This window comes from Rhineura floridana, chromosome 7 (genome assembly GCF_030035675.1).
Source record: "Rhineura floridana isolate rRhiFlo1 chromosome 7, rRhiFlo1.hap2, whole genome shotgun sequence".
Lineage (NCBI taxonomy): Eukaryota > Metazoa > Chordata > Lepidosauria > Squamata > Rhineuridae > Rhineura > Rhineura floridana.
Window position 1 is genome coordinate 65355679 of NC_084486.1, and position 20772 is coordinate 65376450.

The 20772-nt window shown below is 41.2% G+C and overlaps 1 protein-coding gene across 9 annotated transcripts in view; it reads left to right on the forward strand.

The window, feature by feature from the left end:
- The window catches only part of ATE1 (arginyltransferase 1), a 119982-nt gene that overhangs the window by 86100 nt on the left and 13110 nt on the right, over positions 1-20772 (forward strand). For all 9 annotated transcript variants that reach the window (XM_061635798.1, XM_061635804.1, XM_061635805.1 and 6 more), the window contains one exon: positions 14487-14607. In XM_061635798.1, the coding sequence (XP_061491782.1) occupies positions 14487-14607 (121 nt within the window). The remainder of the gene's footprint in view (positions 1-14486; positions 14608-20772) is intronic.

Below are 20772 nucleotides of genomic sequence, written 5' to 3' on the forward strand. Positions count from 1 at the left end.
GAAAAGAGGCGTCTGCCTAATGTCAATAGGCAAGGTGTTCCAAAGCGTAGATGCTGCCACATTACAGGAATGATCTCTTACAAGAGCAGAACAAGTACTATGTGGCACCCATAACTTGGAAAGCACACCTTGGGCCTGGTAGCAAATCAGCAACCAGTTCAGATTTCAGAGCAGAGGTATTATGTGCTGATAGGATCTCACTCATGTCAGCAATCATGCCACAGCATTCTGCATTAACTGCAGCCCCTGGGCCATGTTGTGCTGCATGGGGATTTCTGTGACCTTGGCTGACTGGCTGCCAGGTTCTTTTTAGTTTTGGTTTTTAGTTAGGAAGCCTGACTGGTTATGGGATGCTAAGTTGTCTGCCTTACTCATAAGAATCTTGTTGTGGTTGGTATGGTATTGCATTTAGGAAAGATTCACTGTTTTTTCTTTTTTTGTTTGCATTTCTTTTACCTTTAACCTTACTCCCTTACATAGAAGCAACAGCAGTGGTTCCATGCACCCAGCTCAACCCCCTTAAACCCATTGATGATGCACCTTGAATGACGATGTGTTTCTTGCCCAAAAGTGGCAAAAGAGAATTCACATATTTTAAAGTGTGGCTGCAATTGTTGTTCCCAAGCTGCTGTCTTTGAAGGTAGACCAAACCATGTGTGTTTTCTCTCTGTCAATTATTACTCACTGGAATTGGGTTGGTTGTCAAAGTGAGTTTATAGCAGCCCACAGGGTAGACAGAAAGGGTAGAGAATCTTACTGTTACTTATTTCTCAGACCTCTTTCTGAAGTGAAGGGTCACATCTGTAAAGAGGTTTGGAGCAGCCGTGTTAAAAGGTAGGAGCAGGGCATTCCAAGCAGGGGGTTGCCAACCCTGCTTGGATATGGATGTCTTTGCAGAGGATTCCTAATCAAGCTTTACCAACAATCCAATCCAAACTATAACTACTCAGAAGTTAGTCCTGTTGAGTTCTATGAGGCTTTGTCACTTAGTAAGTGTGTTTAGAATTGCAGCCTTGAGGGGCATCCATCTTTACTCCTGAGTGCTCCCATCTAATATCTCCTCTACACTAGGCTCCTTTCTTCCTACTATGGCCTTCTGGTGACTGGCCTGGCCTGAGGGCACTTAAATCCTTTTTGCCAAAAGCAAGTATGCTAGATTAAATGTTCCCTCCATCTTTTAGCTATTTCTATCTTAATTTCCAATCAGAGCAATGTTTTTTTTAATTGTATGCTCCAAGCAACTGTTGTTGATGCTTAATGTATCATGCTTAATGACATCACCCGGGTCTGCCCCTGTGACATCACTCAGGGCCACCCCCCTGACATCACTGGGACCCACCCCTGAAATCTCAGGTTTTGGGATGCTTCTGACCTGGCAACCCTATTCTCATGTTACCTGAACTGACAAACTGTGGTCACCTACATTATTAGTTTAAAAAAAGCCACCATCTGCTCTATGCTGGGTTAGCATATCTTAGTTCTACTACAAAAAAAGCGGCATTCCTGAGTCTTGGCACAAGATTAAAGGAGGTTTCAGAGAAGACAACAGAGCTATCAGAGCATTAACTCATATGCCTTTAAATGAGAAAACAAGGAATGTTATTAGGCAATTACGACAGCATCATACAACTTATGAAAGGCAACATGGAATTGTCAAATCTGTGCCACTGGAGGTTTGGTTTCTCTTCCTCCCTCCCTCTGTGCCACTGGAGGTTTGGTGCTAAAATAAAAAAAAAACAGTTTTTAAAAATCTGAATGATAAAAGGTATGAATCGGCTTGTACTAGTAATGATGAACAAGTCATGTTAAGATATAGCTAATGCAAGATTGCTAACAAGAACCCATCCTAAGTTTTGCTTTATTATTGATTACGTTTGTATCCTGCATTTCCATAAAAATGCCCAGGGGAGCTAACAATAAAATCCACTATAAATATAAGTTAAACAAATAGGCATTCAGTTGTATCCAGTGTAATGCTAAGCAGGCATTGCATAAGCGCAAGGATTTCTGCTTGTGCAGTGAAGTTCTCCCCACCTTTCTTCCTGCCCCCACCCCTGTTCTAGGGGTTTCTGCATCCCTCTGGAGCAGATTTGGCAAGGGCAGAGGGGAGGAAAAGTGGAAAGTCCCATTGCACAAGTGGAAATCCTTGTGCTGATGGGACACTTGCGTAGTGCTTTGATGGATACAACTCAATGTCACAAGAAAAACCATGTAAAAATAAAAGGTTGCCAGTTTTGATAAGGGCCATTTTAAAAATCTAAGAAAAGTAAATATGTACATCAAAAGCCACAATGTTTGGCCCTTTAAAATTAAGTCTAGAATGAATGGTATAACTTGTATTCTTTGTTTTCAGAGCCAGTAGGTCACAAAGGAGTAGTCAGGTTTTTCCTCTGCAGTATGTTCATAGCAAGCGTGGTGGGGGAGGTGTGAAGGGAACACTCTGGGGAAGACGTGAGTCTCGTTATATGTTCAAACTCCCACCCCATGCAGAAATTTAAAGACCCTTGCTAAAAGATAAGTCTGCAGCCTTATGAAATTAAAACTAAATTATTTGGTTTTGTTAAAAAAAAAATCAATAGGGGACGAAATAGTTCAAGGTAACCCAAGGCATAAAACTGTGATTGATAGGCTGAAATTGGAAATGAGTGTGTGTGTGTCCTAGTATGCTTGTTAAGGATAGAATTTGGGGCAAGTTCCTTTTTGAAATGTTTACAGCTCATAGATCAGACCACAAAACTGAGACTTTACTGTAGGGAACTTCCTACCCCAGCAGGACAAAATGACCTAACTGGTCTTTTCCAGCTCTTGTTTCAGTGCTTCTATTAAGACTGCTTTTATGCAAAGTTCACCTGGCAGTTGCTGATACTTTTTTTAAGGTTGTAAAAGACCAGTGTATCCCCACAAAAACCAAGAATGCTTACTTCTTAAAGTAGACAATACACTTTAAAGCATCTTTTAGAAGCCTGTTTCGTCTCCAGTGTGCAGTTGAACTGTTTCAAGTCAATGTGCTCCATGCTCCCCATGTAATAGCTGTTTTCCCTTCTTTTTCTTGAGCACAGCTTGTTAGGGTTCTCCGGAGAGCTAGTGAAAATTGAATAGTCCAGTGGTGTCTATCCTGCAAAGAAAAGGAAATGAGAATTTCTACACTATCAGATTTCTCTCAAGAAGAGGTCAGTTTGACAGAAACGGGATTAATAGCACCGTCTTCAAAACAATAGGGAATCTGTCTACCTTTCTTTCACATTGCTGTTAACTTTGTCCTTTTATTTAAAATCAGTCTATACATGTTCTTATAGAACATTAATGGTGCACAGTGATAAAAGATGCTCTCTTTGATTTGTAACAGGCCGCGTTTGTACTAATACTACTTAAAAATAACTGCATTAAGAAGCTATCAGGAAAGCTGCTTAATATGTTTTGGTTATTTTCTCAACCCCCCCCCCCGGCCTTCTGCTATTGGATTGTATCCAACAGTATAATTCAGCTGTTGGTAAGGAATTGGGAAGGAAATGGGATAGTTGCCTGGCAACTTCAACCATTCTTGGATGAGATGGATTATTTGAATCCATTTCAATCTGGTTCAGGCCTGGTTTCAGCACTTGGTCATTCTGATGTGAATGACTTACACCAAGAGAAGGACAGGGTAAGCATGGCCCTGCTAATTCTCCTGGATTTCTTCAGCACCTTTCAATACCTCCACCATGATGTTTTTCTGGGGCTCAGAAGCACAGTGGTTCCCTTTCTACCTGGAGGACTGGAAGACTACTGCTTAGTTCATAGCATTTATGTTACAAATTTCCATCTATCTCCCATTCTGTTCAACTTTCATGTGAAACTATCAATATTCAGAGTGAATCATCTTCAGTATGCTGCTGATACTTAGGTGTGGCTTTTTTCATCTGATTCAGAAGAGGTAGTTGAAGTACTGAATCTGCATCTGATATTGATAGTGGATTAGATAAAAGCCAATAAATTGGCAAGATGGAGATGAGTCCTGACAAAATGGAGGTGTTCAATCTATTCTGGATGGGGCTACAAAGGATCAGGTTTGCAGTTTGGAAGTACTTGGATCCCGACCTCTGTTTGGAAGCCAGACTACTGCAGCACAAGGCACATTTTATCATCTGAGGATGGTAAGCCAGCTACAACCTGGTTCAGAGGGGAAAAAGCAGGTAGCATTGGGGTATAGATAACTCTCGGATGGGAAAATAGAGAAACATGTTGGGAAACCAGGAGGTGGGAGTGCAGATCCGTGTTGGCTCAGAGAAGAGAGTAGCCTGTGGAGGGTGAAGAAGAAAAGGTGAAATTGCATGCAAGGACTGTGAGGATCCCACCTCTGACCACCACCTGTCAGGTCCCTCCAGTCAGGATCCTGGGTTTTATTTGTTCTCTCACCGGCTCTAGCACAGATCTCGCAAGTTCCCACTGCTAGGCAGCACCACCAGCCACTCCCTGTTTCACAATATTGCCTTAGGACTTTGCCTTAGTCCCCTTCTGGCTTATTGTTACACTGTCTGGGTCCACTTGCAGGCCACAACCCCCCTGTATCTTTGTGCCTATAAAGCATACAGCCCTGGGTTGCCCTGGATACTTGATGATACACTATCTCTTCACCGCTGCCACCATCTGATACTGTTTCTCCGCCTTGGTAAATACCCTGCCCACCCTTCCGGTCTGTGAAAGCCCCAGCCAAGGATCAGGCTTTTGGTAAACCAAGAAAATATTTATTTATAAACACCAGGAAATAACAAGATTACTTAAGGTATATTTAACAAGCGTATGGTTTCATATATTGTGTTCCTCGTTATGTTTCTAGTCATATATAATCTGCCTCAATACCAGCCAAATATAGTCCAACCCAGAACCAACTCCAACCCACAACAACCGACCACAACCAACTGTCATCCTCTCATTTATACCTTCAGCCACTCAAACGCTCAGCCAATCATCATCCAGCATTCTAGCTCATGTACTTTCCCCCTCACTCAATCCACTTACCATGTATACTTTAATAAACCCGCACTTACGATATTTACAGTTATCAAAATACAGGGGCATCACAAGGACTGCTGAAATGTGGAGAGAGAATGGGTAGCTAAGAGATGGACATGTAGAGACCATTTGTTGCAGAATCAGAAAAATGGGGGGGGAGTTGTAACTAAGGGCTAACCTCACGTTATGCACAAACATAAACATTAAATTTCCAAAGCTGGTTTTTGTGCATTTGAAAAGTATTCGGGAGGAGGTGGGAACAGAGAAGCAGTGACAGGGAGAAAAATGTGCTTAACCCCTTTCCCCATCCATTTTTCCTATGCCTTTTCCCTCCTTGCAAGCATGCAGTTTCACTAAATCTTTGGTTAGCATTATTTGAGAGCCAGGGATATTCATTAAAAAACAAACCTGTGGCTAGGTTTGATAAGCCAGCTTCATAGCTCTTGGTTTGAAGGTGTTTGTTTTAAAATTGACAAAGAGTGTGTGTTTGAAACAGTGCTTTTCTGCCACTTTGAAAGCCTTTCCCCCCTAGTATAAACTCTGAACTGGAGCAACCTGACAGGATAAACTGTTCTTTAAAAGAACATAAAAACATAAGATGAGCCTGCTGGATCAGGCCAGTGGCCCATCTAGTCCAGCATCCTGTTCTCACAGCGGCCAACCAGATGCTCATGGGAAGCCCGCAAGCAGAACCTGAGTGCAAGAGCTCTCTCCCCTTCTGCGGCTTCTGGCAACTGGTTTTCTGAAGCATACTTTCTCTGATTATGGTGACAGAGCACAGCCATCATGGCTAGTAGCCACTGATAGCCTTATCCTCTGTGAATTTGTCCAATCCTCTTTTAAAGCCATCCAAGTTTGGTGGCCATCACTGCCTCTTGTGGGAGTGAATTCCATAGTTTTACCATTTTCTTTTGTCTGTCCTGAATCTTACAACATTCAGCTTCGTTGAATGTCCATCAGTTCTAGGGAAATGAGAGAGTGAGGGTCATTTATCTCTATCCAGTTTATCCATGCCATGCATTATTTGATATACTTCTATCATGTTGCCTGTGACTCACTTTTTCTGAACTAAAAAGCCCCAAATGTTTTATTTTCAATACCTTTCCTAATGATCCCTAGCATGCAATTCACCTTTTTCACAGCTGCTGCACACTGGATCAACATCTTCATCAAGCTATCCACTATGACCCCCAAGTTCTCATTCTTGGCCAGTCACTGCCGGTTCAGAGAGAACTTTCCACTTAAAATATTCAAGATTTTTGAAGCAAGAGCTGAAAAAATGACTAGGATGTGCCAGAAAGCTAGTGTGTAGGGGAATAAAGAGGAAATAGAATCATGGCCCAGTTTGGCGATTGGGAGTATTCCATGGGCTTGCATGATCCTTCTCCTCAGTTGTTCTCTCCTCGCCTTCATAAATTCCCCCTGCCTTCTCTGAGTAGGAGTAATTGATTGCACTTACTCAGACATAACATAATTAATTCTAGGCATTAAACCATAATTAACGCTAGTCAGAAAAGGGAGTGAGTAGGAGCATGCAAGCCTTAGTGGTGGTGGTGGGAGAGCATTGAAGCACAGATACTCCTCATTGGTTAACATGACCATTATTATTTGCACAGTACAGTAAAAACAGTTGTTTTCACAATCTTTGATTTTATTACAAAGGCTACATTCTTGATGGGATGCAAATTTAAACTCTCAGAAATGTGGGTTCCATAACACGCTCTTGAGAACAAGCTAATGCCAGCAACATCCTATAGCAAGGCATATGAAAATTCGTTACATCTTTCTTCAGTCTGGCTTCAGGCCTGGTTATGGGAAGGAGATGGCTTTGGTCACCTTCGTGGATGACCAATGCGGGGAATTGGACAGGAGGAGTGTATTCCTGTTGATTCTGCTGGACCTCTCAATGGCTTTTGATACCATCAACCATGGTATCCTTCTGGGCCACCTCACTGGGATGGGACTTGGAGGCACTGTTTTACAGTGACTCAGTTCCTTTCTGGAGGGACAAGCCCAGAAGGTGGTTGTGACGCCCTTCCCTGGCTCTCCCTGTCAGGTTCCTACCTGCGCGTGGCTACTGCCTGTCACTAGGCACCACCAGGGACTCCACCAGTCTGGACTGTCCTTTTTTATTGTTTCTCTCCCCGCTCTAGCACAGATCTCAACAGATCCCCCTGCTAGGCAACCACCAGTCACGTCCTAATACTAGTATTCCCAGAGACTCTGAATACTGGTATTGTTATTCTCTTCACCGCTGCCACCATTTGTTACAGTTTCCCTTCAGCCTTGGTCATTACCTTACCCTCCCTTCTGGTCTGTGAAACCCCAGCCAAGGATCAGGCCTTTGGTAAACCAAATTAAGTATTTATTAAAGATAACAAAGCTAACAAGATTAACAAGATTTCTTCTTAAGGCACATAAGCATATGGTTTTACTCAATACTAATCCGAACTCCACCCCCCTCCTTCTCCACTCTCTCCTGGCAAACCACTCTCTCAAACCCACCAAACAACCCACTCTTTCTCTTCTCCCTCCAGAATCCACTCTCATTCTTCCTTTTATACATTCAGCCATTTTAAACACTCAGCCAATCATCTAGCATTCTGCTGCCCATTCACTCCCCCTCCTCTTTCACTCCACTTACCATGTATCTTCTAAACAACAACACTTACCATATATACATTAATATAGGAACATCACAGTGGTGCTGGGGGATTCCTGATTGACTCCTTGAATGTTGACCTGTGGAGTCCCTCAGGGTTCTCTTGTGCTATCCCCCATGCTATTTAACATATACATGAAACCACTGAGAGTGGTTGTCTGGAGTTTTGTCCAGATTTTGCTGATGACACCCAACTCTTATTTCTCCTTCCCACCTAAATCCAAAGAAGCTGTTTCGGTTCTAAACCAGTGTTTGTTGTCAATAATGGATTGGATGTCAGCAAACAAATTGAAGCTTAATCCAGACAAGATAGAGGTGCTTCTGATCATCCAAAGGCAAATAAGGGGATAGGAATTCAGCCTGTGCTAGATGGGATTATACTCCCACTGAAGACATAGGTTCGTAGTTTGGGTGTACTCCTGGATTCAGCCATGAGCCTGAATGCTCAAGTCTCAGTGGTGGCCAGGAGTTTACACAGTTAAAACTAGTGCATTTGTGCAGTTAAAAGCAGTGCACCAACGGTATCCACTCCTGGAGATGTCTGATCTGGTCACAGTGACACATACCTTAGTTACATCCTGTTTGGATTACTATAACTCACTCTACTTAGAGCTGCCTTTGAAGAATAGTTGGAAACTTCAGCTGATCCAAAGAGCTGCGACCAGATTGTTAACTGGGGCTGAGTACAAAGAGTATACAACACCCTTATTACAACAGCTCTATTGACTTCCGGTTTCTTTCTGACCACAATTCAAAGTGTCGGTTATGACCTATAAAGCTGTCTGAAGGACCATATCTTCCCGTAGGAGCCTGTTCAAACTCTTAAGATCTTTGGGGAAGACCCTTCTTTCAGTTCCACCACCCTCACAGGTACGTCTGGTGGGAACACGGAAGAGGGCTTTATTGGTGGCTGCCCCAAGGCTCTGGAACTCCCTTCTTAGGGAGGTTAGACTGGCTCCCTCCTTGTTGCACTTCTGGCAGGTGAAAACTTTTTTATTCGGATAGGCTTTTGGGAATTGACTGTAAGGGCTTTTAATAGCATGCTGTTTTGGGAGGAAAGTGTGATATAAATCAGTATGCAGTAATGATAAGGTTCCTTTGAGGTTCCTTCAAACTCCACGATTGTATATGCGCGTAGACTTTCCTGTGCAGACGTCCATGCTTAATGCATGCATGTCAGTGTTGGGGCTGGAAGTGCATAACTGTTCTACACACAAGTTCCCCTTCATGTGATACATGCCTGAAGGGGCTATAGTCGTTGTCGTTTCTGATTCATCTCTCTTTTATTTTGTGTGATGCAGTCTAAACACAGTTTGTGAAAACAGAGAGTAGCAGAACCTTCTCGCAAAGCACTCTCCTGAGGACAGATAATGCCTATCTCTGTTTATGCAATGAAATCAGGGAGCAAGGGTCTGCTGTAGTACTTCACTGCTGGGATTCCATTGGTGTTCCCTTTCAAGAAAAAGACTGAATTTAATAAACCTTTAGACTGGCTCATATATTTTTTTCTCATGGCAGGGCTGCCTTTGCCTTAATGCACTGCTGTTGATAATTTGGGGTTATTTTGTTTATGTAATGTTAGGGCTCCTCTTTTAAACAGTTGGCTGGAAACTGAGATGAAGGCTGCTTTAATTCACTTTTAATAGAAGATCAGTGGGTTTATTGTGGAAAAATAGAACACAGATGTACGCTTTACCTGATAAAAGAATTAAATGTATGTTTAAACTTTTCTGTTTGTTCTATGCTACTGGTACTTGACCTTCTTTGTTTTTTTGAAACTATTATCTTTCCTTGGAGCTTTTACTTTTCGTATTTGGCTTAGACTGTAAAAATAAACTCTGCTGATGCTCCTTCATCTCAAATACTCTCCAAATCCCTTAGATTTTCCAAAATATTTAAAAAGTAAATCGTCAGACTTAAGTTTCATTAAAACCTTTGGCCCTGTCTTGAAACAGAAGTCCAGAGATAAGTTTTGATTGGTTTTAGCACAGAAACATGAACACAAAGCAAGGCAGAGTGAGCATACTTCAATTAAAGAAGCTCAAGGCAGAACTCCCAGGCATTCCTCCAGAAGTTTCCAATTAAAAATTCAGCCATGCTTCACATTGTCCTGAATGAATGTCATATGTAAGGATTTTGCTTTCAGTGTTTCTTTTACAACAGAGTACTAGTGACAAGAGAGTTTGGTTGAATTTCTTCTTGGTGGGTGTGGGCGGGGAGGACAAGGGAGGAAAACCACTTTATACAACTTTGGCTTAAATATGCCTCCATTACAAAACTACGAGGGGCTAGTGTACTGGTATTTGTTAGTAGCCTCTGTCCAATCCATATTGGTTACTGTGCAACCCAAACTACAGGTTTGTCAAGAGTTTCCATTAGGATGCAGAGATATTCCCTACTGTTTGCTACAGATAGATGCTTCCTACTTTTTCCTCCAGTATTATACAGCCACGAGAGTGGCTATATACTATAGTCAGCATGGATTTTTTGCATTCCGCAGTGTTAAATTGAAAATACTCCCTGTGCCATTCTGATGCTTCCCATAAGCTCATTTCAAAACATAGCTTTACAAAACCTATAGTCCTGAACTCAGAAACACTTGCTTAACAACCCTCTAATGTTTCGTGTTGGTACACAAAATAGTCAGAGAGAATCAAGAGTTCAAAGTGTAAAAACAGAGACAAAAAAAGACTCCTTTTGAACTTTTTTCTGTCAGAGTTCTCATAATCTGTTGAAATTAATTAAAAATCATTATTGACCTTGCACCATACTCTGACCTTCATCTTCTGCAGTTTAAAAAATGCCTGGCTGATTTTTAATTAATTTAAGAAATTGTGCATTGAACTCAATGATAATGTTGGGCATGTTCAGTAAAGACCAACTGTCCATGTTCTAAAAGCCAGACTCCCAGCTGCTGGGGTTGCCTAATCAAGGGGCCACACTCACACCATACTTTGATTTCATTTGAGATGGTCATGGCTTCCCCAAAGAATCCTGGGAAGTGCAGTTTGTGAAGGGTGCTGAGAGGAGACGCCTGTTCCCCTGACAGAGCTCCAGTGGCCAGAGTGGTTTAACAGTCAGCCACTCTGATTGAAGCTCTGTGAGGGGAACAGGGCATCTCCTAGCAATGCGCAGCACCCTTCACTAACTACACTTCCCAGGATTCTTTGGGATAAGCCATGACTATCTAAAGGGAAATAAAGGTCTGGTGTGGATGTTGCCAGTGACAGCTTTGGTTTAAATTTTTGTGGGAGGCTACATGTTCCTGCTGTAGAATAAGAAGCTGGGGGAAAGCCTGAAAAAGAATGACACTGTTCATATTGTTTTCCTTTTGGAAAGGAAAGGGGCTTTCTGCCCAGTGCCCACCCACCCAATATCCTCCCCCATTCCCCTTCCTGCCCTTCTCCTCCCCCCGCCCCTTCCCCAGGTCACTTTCACCTATCCTAAGCATGATTGCACAGGAGTAAATCCCAATGAAGTCAAAAAGCATGCAAATGATCAAACCTGCCCTCCCCTATCACCTCCCTCTTGACTCTTCCCTCCTCCTTCTTTCACTCCTCCTTTCACTCCTCCCTTCTCCTCCCCATCCCCTTCCAATCCCCTCTCTCCCCCTCCTTCCCCTCCCAATCCCCTCTCTCCCCCTCCTTCCCCTCCCAATCCCCTCTCTCCCCCTCCTTCCCCTCCTTCCCCTCCCAATCCCCTCTCTCCCCCTCCTTCCCCTCCCAATCCCCTCTCTCCCCCTCCTTCCCCTCCCGTCCTCCTTCCCTTCCCCTCCCCCATCCCCTTCCAATCCCCTCTCTCACCCTCCTTCCCCTCCCGTCCTCCCTCCCTCTCCTCCTCCCCCATGGTCATTTTTACCTATCCTAGGACTACGACCTGGGAGACCAGGTCCAATCCACTTCCTGTGTAGCTTGGAAGAATTTGACCAACCCAAATTGTGTTTGCATTTTGATAGATTTGTAGGGCAGTACAATATCTCTTGAGATTAGGTCAGGTCTCCTGCTCCCCTGGTGCATTCACTATAGCTGCCCAATTTCCCTGCTTGTTAAAGTTTGATAGAAATATCTGTTGGCTACAGGTACGTTCATAAACTGCAAGGTTTTTTGCTATTAGTGAATTGACTATGTGTCATGAAAAGAAAATTGTTGTGCAAGTTAATATCCAGATTAATCCTGCAACTGTCAGGATATTGTATTTTTTTAATCAATATTCTGTTGTATATTGTATTGTTGCAGTTTCTTCTTGTAAATCGCTTGGGTTTCTTTCAGGTTGTGTAAAGCGGTAAATACATCTACGTTTCAAAGAAGGAGCTACTTTGTTGTTGGACATTGCATGGATAGCAAAATACAGAGATTATACCAGATAACGATGTAGTTGTATTACTGTGAGCACTGTTTGGAAGTGTGGTGTTTTGTTTTCAGTTTGCTATTTTGTCACAGGAGGAAAGCCTAACCATGTTGACTTTTTATACATGATGTTTTCTAGAGCAAACTGTAGGATTGGATGTGCCACTATAAATCTCCGTAAGTGGGTACACGTGGGCTCAGGGTATAGCATAAACAGGCTTTGTCTGACACATGCTAAAATGAAGTGAGAATAGCCCTGATGGGCGTACTTCCTTGTGCTCTCTCATAAGAGAGTGTGGAACAAAGAAAACGTGGATGGATAGATTTCAAGGCATTTTATCTTGTTCTGGATATGTTCAAAAGCTTATGCCTTTACCTGGTATGTACTGAACATTGTTTAAATGCAGTACTGAAATTCAGTTTTAATAGAAGCACAGTACTTTCATGTAGACCTTGGTTTTTATGAAACAGATGAAGGCGAAGGTTTCCTAACCTATGGTTTAAAGTTGGTTTGTTTCAACAAACCATTGTTAAGATTAACCACAGTTTGTTCAGGTTTGAATGCCATGACAAGCTGCAATTAATAAAAAACAGAATGAAAGTGTTCTAACTTCTCTTGTGGCCATGCTGAAGAAGAAGGAGGGTCATCCACAGCTTGCTGCAACTTATTCTCATAATACTAAACCATGATTCAGTGTTGCATATAAACGCAACCAATGGATGAAGTTGCCATTAGTCACTTGAATCCAACTGAAAACAAATTCTTGCACCTTAACCCAGCCTTCACCAAATGTGGGTCCCCAAATGTTACTGAATTACAACTCCCATCTTCCCCAGCTAGCATGGCCAATGGTCAGACAGCCATATGGTGTAGTGCCTTGAGTGTCGGGCTGGGACCTGGAAGACCAGAGTTCAAATCCTTGTGCAGCCATGAAGCTCACTGGGTGACTTCAGTCTAACCTACCCCACAGGGTTATTGTGAGGATAAAATCGGGAGGGAGAGAGCCATGTTTGTATGCCACCTTGAACTCCTTGGGGGGAAAGGTGGGTAATAATAATAATTGTACTCCCAACAACATCTGCAGGTTAGGGTTTGGAAAGGCTGCCTATAAATAAAATGGAGTTTGCAGTAATAGGATAAGAGTATAAGACATAGTGAGGTAGGTGTAGTTATCACTGAATATTTTATTTGATGAAATTAACAGCTGTTAAAGGGACTGAGAGATTGAGTGTATGTTAAGATTGTGAGGTGATGGTTTCCTCATTTTTTCTCCGTACTTTATGATGAATCAAAGTCATGTGTGAGATTACTGCTTAATATCTACTTACGTCTCTGTGAAAGTATTAGCTGCACATGGCAATAGTAAAGTGAAATCTCATAGAAAGTAAACAAGTTTTGTCCTTGGTATATAATGCAGTAAAAAAAGTAAGGTTTTTGGAGTTGCGCAACTGTTACAAGCTTCTTCAGTATTTATTTTTTGTTCTGTCATCTCCTCCCAAATAGCAGAGAATAAGAAATCCAAACACTCATTTTTTTAAAAGCCATATTTCTATTAAATTTACTCAGCTTGATCCAGGAAGCTTTAACAGCAACCAGCAGTCTGTGTATCTGTATTGATAGTGTACAGAGTATTTTCACAGAAGCAACAGCAGCTCAGGGACGCATGTGCAACAATGCTTGTATTTTTGGTGCTGTTAACTATGGTCTGTTTTTCTTCAAAAAAGCATTTTTTTCCATACTCTGTATAAACTGGTTGTCATACAGAAATTTGTTTTGTGTGCTAATCACCTTCTTTAGTTTTGGGTGACTGACCTGAATGCAGTACAAAATAAGGGTTCTTCTTCACACTTTGCTACACAGACGATCATTTTCAGGACTTTTAATATAATACTGAGATGGTGAGACTTATGGTAGACTTATGAGTTGAAACAATCATGCAGCCTTTGTGGAAATAGTGTATTAATGCATGGAAGTAATCTCCATATAGAAGCAGGGAGGAGGACTAATAGGTCAAGAAGCTGTGAGTTTAAAGAAGTGGTTAAGTTGTTCTTTGGGGAACAGTGTTAATGCATCAGTAGAAATACTATTTCAATTATTTTGAAAATAATCTTCTAACTGTGGCCGGACAGTTGCCCCCTTTTCATTTAAAACACATTGCATATTTGCTAGATGTTTTCATTATGGTATAAGTGTCCCAAGATCTCTCAGCCTTTCAGTAATAGCTTTAGTTTCTATTTTTAGTCCTTTCAGATAGAAAATCACCTAACTAGAAATTCAGCTAGGTGAAGTGAAATGATAGACTTATTTGTTTGTTCTCAAATTACATAGTTCTGCTTGAAAGATTTTTGAACTATGAGCTCAAAAAGCTAAAGCTGTGGACAAATTGATGTTACCGTGTGTCAGTGCTTGTTAGTAGTTCAAAAGAGGAAAATGTCATTTTGATTTTTAAAATTTGTCATACCATTTTTCTTCATTTTTTCCCTAGGGCCAGTATAGACCGTCTGACTTGTTGTGTCCAGAGACATATGTCTGGGTACCCATTGAGCAGTGTCTGCCGTCTCTTGAGCATTCAAAATACTGTCGCTTCAACCAGGACTTAAAAGCAAGTAGGTATATAACTTGCATCCTTTGCATCTACTGTAAGATATGGTATTATAAAGGTTACATGTGGATTTAGATTTTGTCCCATGGTTAAAATGACATTGTTAGCCACTTCCATTTATTGGCTCCTTCCCACTCTTTTGAAGCATTTTCTCATTACTACACCTACCTTTAGGTTGTTTATTACTTTTTTGTATTAGTGTATAAGTACTCCTTTAAGTCATACAACATACTCAGTGTTCATATATTCACCAGAGACCAATGCTGAAAAAGTGTGGTGGTGGACTGGTGACAATCCCCCCCCCCACACACACACTCACACAGGTAATACCCATATGAGTTGACTTCACCATACAAAAGGCCTTTGGATCCATTTTTATCCCCCAGTTTGCACAAATGGAGGCTCTGAACAATTGGGGAAATGTTTGTGAAAGATGCTTCTGCCACTCCACTTTTGTACTATTTCTTCTGAATATGTGAACTAGGACACAATTTCACAGTATTACCAAGGGTTGTATCCAATGTAGCACTAAGTCAGGGTCCTGTCAGTGCATGGATTACCTCTAGCTCAACAGGACTTCCCCCTTCCCTCTCCCCCTCCCCAAATCTGCTCTGAACAATTGGGAGAAACCCTAGAACAGATTTGGGGAGGGGGGAAAGTCTTGTTGTGCTAGCAGTAATACTTGCACTGACATATGTAGTGATGGCTATGAAAGGCCATACTCGTATCCTAAAATTTTGGTGTGAAAGCAAAAAAAAAAAGTAAACATGAAAAACATATTTGGCTCTGAAGAATTTCTCCAGAAAAAAATATTAATATGTACACTTCTCAGAGTCAGTCAGGGAGTTGTGTATTATGAACTCTGCCTTGAATGACACCACGTGTAGTGATGGGCTATTGTACTTCATTTGATGTGTAAAATCTGAATCTATTCTGAAATGAAAACTATGGGAGCATAGCACTACGAAATGTAAGAGGGACATTACATGGAAGTCTGAAAGGCATCACAAATTGAAAAAGGAAATGAAGGGCTCAAAGCCTAATGAAAGATGTGCTGCTTTAATAGATGTTTTAGAGAAAACTGGTAGAATGAGTCTAGTACTCAAAATGGCAGCATTATAATATTAGAAGGGAGTTCACAACATTATCCCAAGTCTCTTACGTATGCCACTTTGAAATGATAAACTATAGAAATCTGCATCTTCATCTGTACTGAACACATTGGCCCAGACACAATCTGAGTTCAGACTTATGTCCTGTGGTTTAAGGAAATTAAAACATAGCTACACGCTGAACAGCAGAAGGCCTGCTGTGAGCTATAGTCATTTGAGGTTTGTGTAACTGCTGTCTTTAAGGAAGCACTGCTCATTTCAGGGCCAGTTTCCTGCAGAACACTTCCTTACAGTTGTCAGTAAAATAAGCCCTTTAATTAAAATACAGTGAGTATAAACATCAGGTTAGACAGACAATGGTATGTTCTGTTTCACATGAAATGGCTTTCCCTAACGAGACCTGTAGGTATCATACTGTAATAGGTCATAATTACAACCAACTCTGATGCCGCTTTTGTGCCTGCTAAAACTCAGTTATTCACTCAGGCTTTTGCTGGGTATTATTGCTTTGAGGTGTTTCATAGGAAGCATTTCATAAATGAAATGAAATAAATAACTTTGTACAAGTTGGTTGTATTCATTAATTTTGTTTGCCCTAGCTTACCGGCTGCTGTTTTATTTTATATTGTAATTTTAATAAAAAACGTTACTGCAATTTCAAATGAAGGGCATTATATAAAAATAATATAGCATGATAGATTTCCCAGATATTAAAGTTTTAACTGGACTTAAACAGCTAAGAAGAGAAGAGTTTATATATATTTTTCTGCTCCTTAGCTGTGAACTCCCACTAGAAGTCTTCAATTTGTTTTATATTTTCCAAACAAAATGGAATGGGAGAGCTATTGTTGACTATCTTCTGAAAAGTTATTTTGTTGTTCTTCATCTCTCCTCATCAAAAGTGGTACTTTTAAGATTAATTTTTAGGCCTCTCCATTAGTCATCACTCCAGGATGGTTTCTGTTGCTTTTTCTTTCATTATAGCTGCAACGAATGAATATCCTATTCCTCTAATGGGTTGAAGCTTCCCAGTCCCAAAGTTTAAAAAACATATTTTGAACATCCAACTGAAGAGTGTTAGGGAGAAGAAGTTAATTGCAAGGGAAAGGATATTGAGACTACTGAAAGCGCTCTGGTATTATAGATACACAAAGCAATCATATTTACAGCGCAATCCTGATCATGACTACTCAGAAGTAAGTCCTACTGAATTTCATGTGGCTTATTCTGAGGTAGTGGAAAAGTGGATAAGTGAAGCTAAGATTGTAGCCTTAGTCCTGAAGCCACTGAAGTTTGACTGAAGAACTGAGACATGAGGCAAGCTAAACTAAAAATTAACGTTACCATAATCAGTGTATCTAGAATTTGTTTTGTGTTTTTACATGTTCAGCAGTGTAACTTCTATAAACAGAAGTAACTATCAAGGATTTGAGAGAGCTGACCTTATATCAAATAATCTGTGTCTGTGTTCTGATATATTTCACTCCTTGAATATTCTGTTGGCATTCATCTTACAGAGTTGATTACATACTTTACACACCAGGGACTTCCTCAAATATGATATCCTTTACTTTAATGCTGTTGAAAAATATTTGTGCAGGTTGGCTCTCTACATTGATTGGATATAATGTTAATATTGTGCTGTCTAGGTCAGACTGATTTGTGTTGAAGCTTCTCCTTGTTGGTGTTATGTGTCTCCACTGTGGAGGTTTGCCATGCAGTTGAAATTACTGTCCCTATAAACATAATAGAAAGGTGCTGGTTGTTGTTGTTATGAATATTTGTTAGTCGCTTTCCTCAGAAAAGTGACCCAAAGCAACTTAGAACAACCATAAAACACTAAAAGCAATTATAACAAACAAACCAATAAACCTTAAAAACACATCTGTACAAATAAAATCTGTACAAATCTGTGCACAACCTGCCACACTAAAAGAGACCGCCAGTATTTGAAGCCCTTCAAATTAAGCACCAAAAGCCTGAGTAAAAAAAGATTTTTGTCTGGCACATAAAAATAAAAATGGTGCTTGGCATACCTCCCTGGGGAGAGCATTATGCAAACGGAGCCACCAATGAGAAGGCCCGTTCTTGTGGCACCACCCTCTACACCTCCCTTGGAGGGAGCACACAGAGAAGGACCTCATATGAAGGCTACAGGGTCTGGGTTGGTTTATGCAGCCCTTGACATAATGGAATCCTGAGCTGCATTAAGCTTAATAGGTCAAAAACAGCACTTTGAATTTAGTCCATAAAGTAATTGGTAGCCAGTGCAATCATGCCAGAATTAGTATTTTATATGTTGCGTCCATCCTGTCCTGGTCAACAGTCTGGCTGTCAAATTCTGCACCAGCTGTAGTTTCTGAACCTTCTTTAAAAGCAGCCCCACATATGAGCCAGGTTGTGCCCCACCATGCAGAAATATTTTTCAGTGGTGAGGAAGGGAAAATTTAGCCTTCCTTCAGGGACCACTTGGGAATGCTTTAATCAATATGCTTTATAAGTTTCAAAGCAAGCCAATGTATTCAATATTAAAGCTGCAGTAGCAAAGAACGGAGGCTATAAAGAAATAGTACACTGTGCCAGCTAGCTCCTGGAAAGGAGAAGTTGTGGTTAGAAAGATTTCACATCTGTAAAAGTACATTCTGGACTGAAAAGTCAACTAGAATTATAAGAACATCCATATGTGACATTTAGAAGGCAATCATCACATGCACTGGAAAACCCCTCCTCTTATTGATTGATTGATTGATTGATTGATTGATTGTACTTGTATACCGCCCCATAGCCGAAGCTCTCTGGGTGGTTTACAGCAACCAAAAACAATAAAACAAATATACAATTTAAAACACATATTTTAAAAACAATTTAAAACACAACTTAAAAATTTAAAACAATTTAAAACACATGCTAAAATGCCTGGGAGAAGAGGAATGTCTTGACCTGGCGCCGAAAAGATAACAGTGTTGGCGCCAGTTGCACCTCGACAATAAGATCATTCCATAATTTGGGACCCACCACTGAGAAACCCTCTCCCTTGTTGCCAGCCCCCAAGCTTCCCTTGGAGTAGGCACCCAGAGGAGGGCCTTTAATCTTGAATGTAGTGTACGGGTGGGTTCGTATCGGGAGAGGCGTTCCATCGGGTATTGTGGTCCCAAACCGTGTAAGGCTTTATAGGTTAAAACTAGCACCTTGAATCGAGCTGGGAAACATACAGGCAGCCAATACAACCGTCTGGTCCCTGTTACCAATCTGGCCGCTGCATTTTGCACAAGCTGCAGTTTCCGAACCGTCTTCAAAGGAGGCAATGAGGGAGGAGGTGGATGTGAGATGGGGTGGAGTGGAGAAAACAATTGTTTTAAAAAGTGGATGGTGGTGCTGAAGCATGGAGTGGAGGGAAAAAGGAGCCAGAGTGCAAGAACATGGATAAAAGAGGAGAAAGAGGCAGCAGCAGAATGGAGATAAAGAACTGTGGAGGTGAAAGTTGATGTGTGTGTGTGTGTGCGTGCGTGCGTGCGCGTGCACTTGGCACACAAAGTGGCCTCCACCACCCTCTCTGGCTGCTGTGCTGCATTTGTATTTTAATTTTTTTGCATCTCAAGGGAAAATGTTTGCTTGGGTGAGTGTCTCTTAGTTGGTGGCAGGGCAGGGTCTGGGAGGTGGTTAAGTGAGAGAGATTATGCTGGCTGGGGGGGGCAGTTGCACTTGGTTTGACATGCAAAGATCTGAGTAGTGGCCTCTGCCTCCCTCCCCACCTCGCTTACCAACGGAGAGAACACCATTGCTATCTTATGGATAAAAGAATTATTCTACTACCTCTGTATGTGTTTGTTTATTTTTAATGTTGTTTTAGGCTACTTAAATGTGCAGCAGCCAAGGCCAGCACCTTGTAGGCGTTTTTTTTTTAAAGTAACTGAAATGTAATTGTAGTGATTACTTGGAGGAAAAGCAAAGTAATCAGTTACTTCCAGAGCAATTGCAATGGTAATTACTACTTTTTGGGCCATGTAATTGTAACTGTAATTTATTACTTTTTAAAAGTAATCTTCCACGCTCTGGTTTTCCCACAGTTACCATGGCTGAGTTTGAAAGGTTCTTGCTCTACATATTAACAGAGGGGTAAATTGCATTGATTAATCCTAGCAACTGCTTCAGCTTTTTACATTTTGGAACTTGCATCTGTTTTTAATTAACTTTATAAACACTTGAAGGCAACTGAAGTTCATAATCCAGCATGATCCTTGATAATAAAATATGTTTAAACAGTAGAGATAGTGCTAATGAGCTGTATCCAAACAAATTTGTCAATTCTACTTCTAGTATGTGAAGGAAAATGCTAATAGATAGATGAAATTCACTGACCTTGTTAAATAATTCTAGTTATGCTGTTGGATTTAGCAGAGAGGAGAGAACATCACTCTCTGTACCGCGAACATTTGCTCTTTAAGTGCAAATGTTAATTCCTGATAATAACTGCTCCTCCTATAAAGGAAATTTTGGGAAAGGGGGGATATGATGGTTGTAACTTCATAAATTAAAATTGCTACGAGTTTCGCTTCCTAGATCTATCTTGAAAAAATGTCACATGGAAATAAGTATTATTGTAATGTATTCTATGTGTATGTTTTCTCAGGAATCGCTTCAAAAGTATTTCTAGGGAAGCAACAGTGGAAAGGTCTAAAGATCACTTTAAAATTACAGAGCTGTACATTCCACTGGGATGAAAGGAGACGACTGATTTCAACCTAATGCTTCTAATGTGTATGGCTGCATAGGGATCATTCTAAAGCATTCTTTGTAGAAGTATAGGATGTAGAAAGTGTCCCCATGCTGCATATTGTGTTCTGGAGGAGAGTCCCCTTTAACTTTCTACAGCTCCAGGCTGGGTCAGGGGGCATAAAAGCCTGGCTGCCCTTTGGGTTCCTGGGAACAGCTACAGTACTGGGGGACTGGAGAAGACCTGCCCTGGGAGTGAATACTTGAACATCTGGGTGTTTGTTTGCTTACTTTTCTGTGCTGCTGTCTCTCGAGAGTCCTGGTAAGTGCTGCAAGGACTGGGA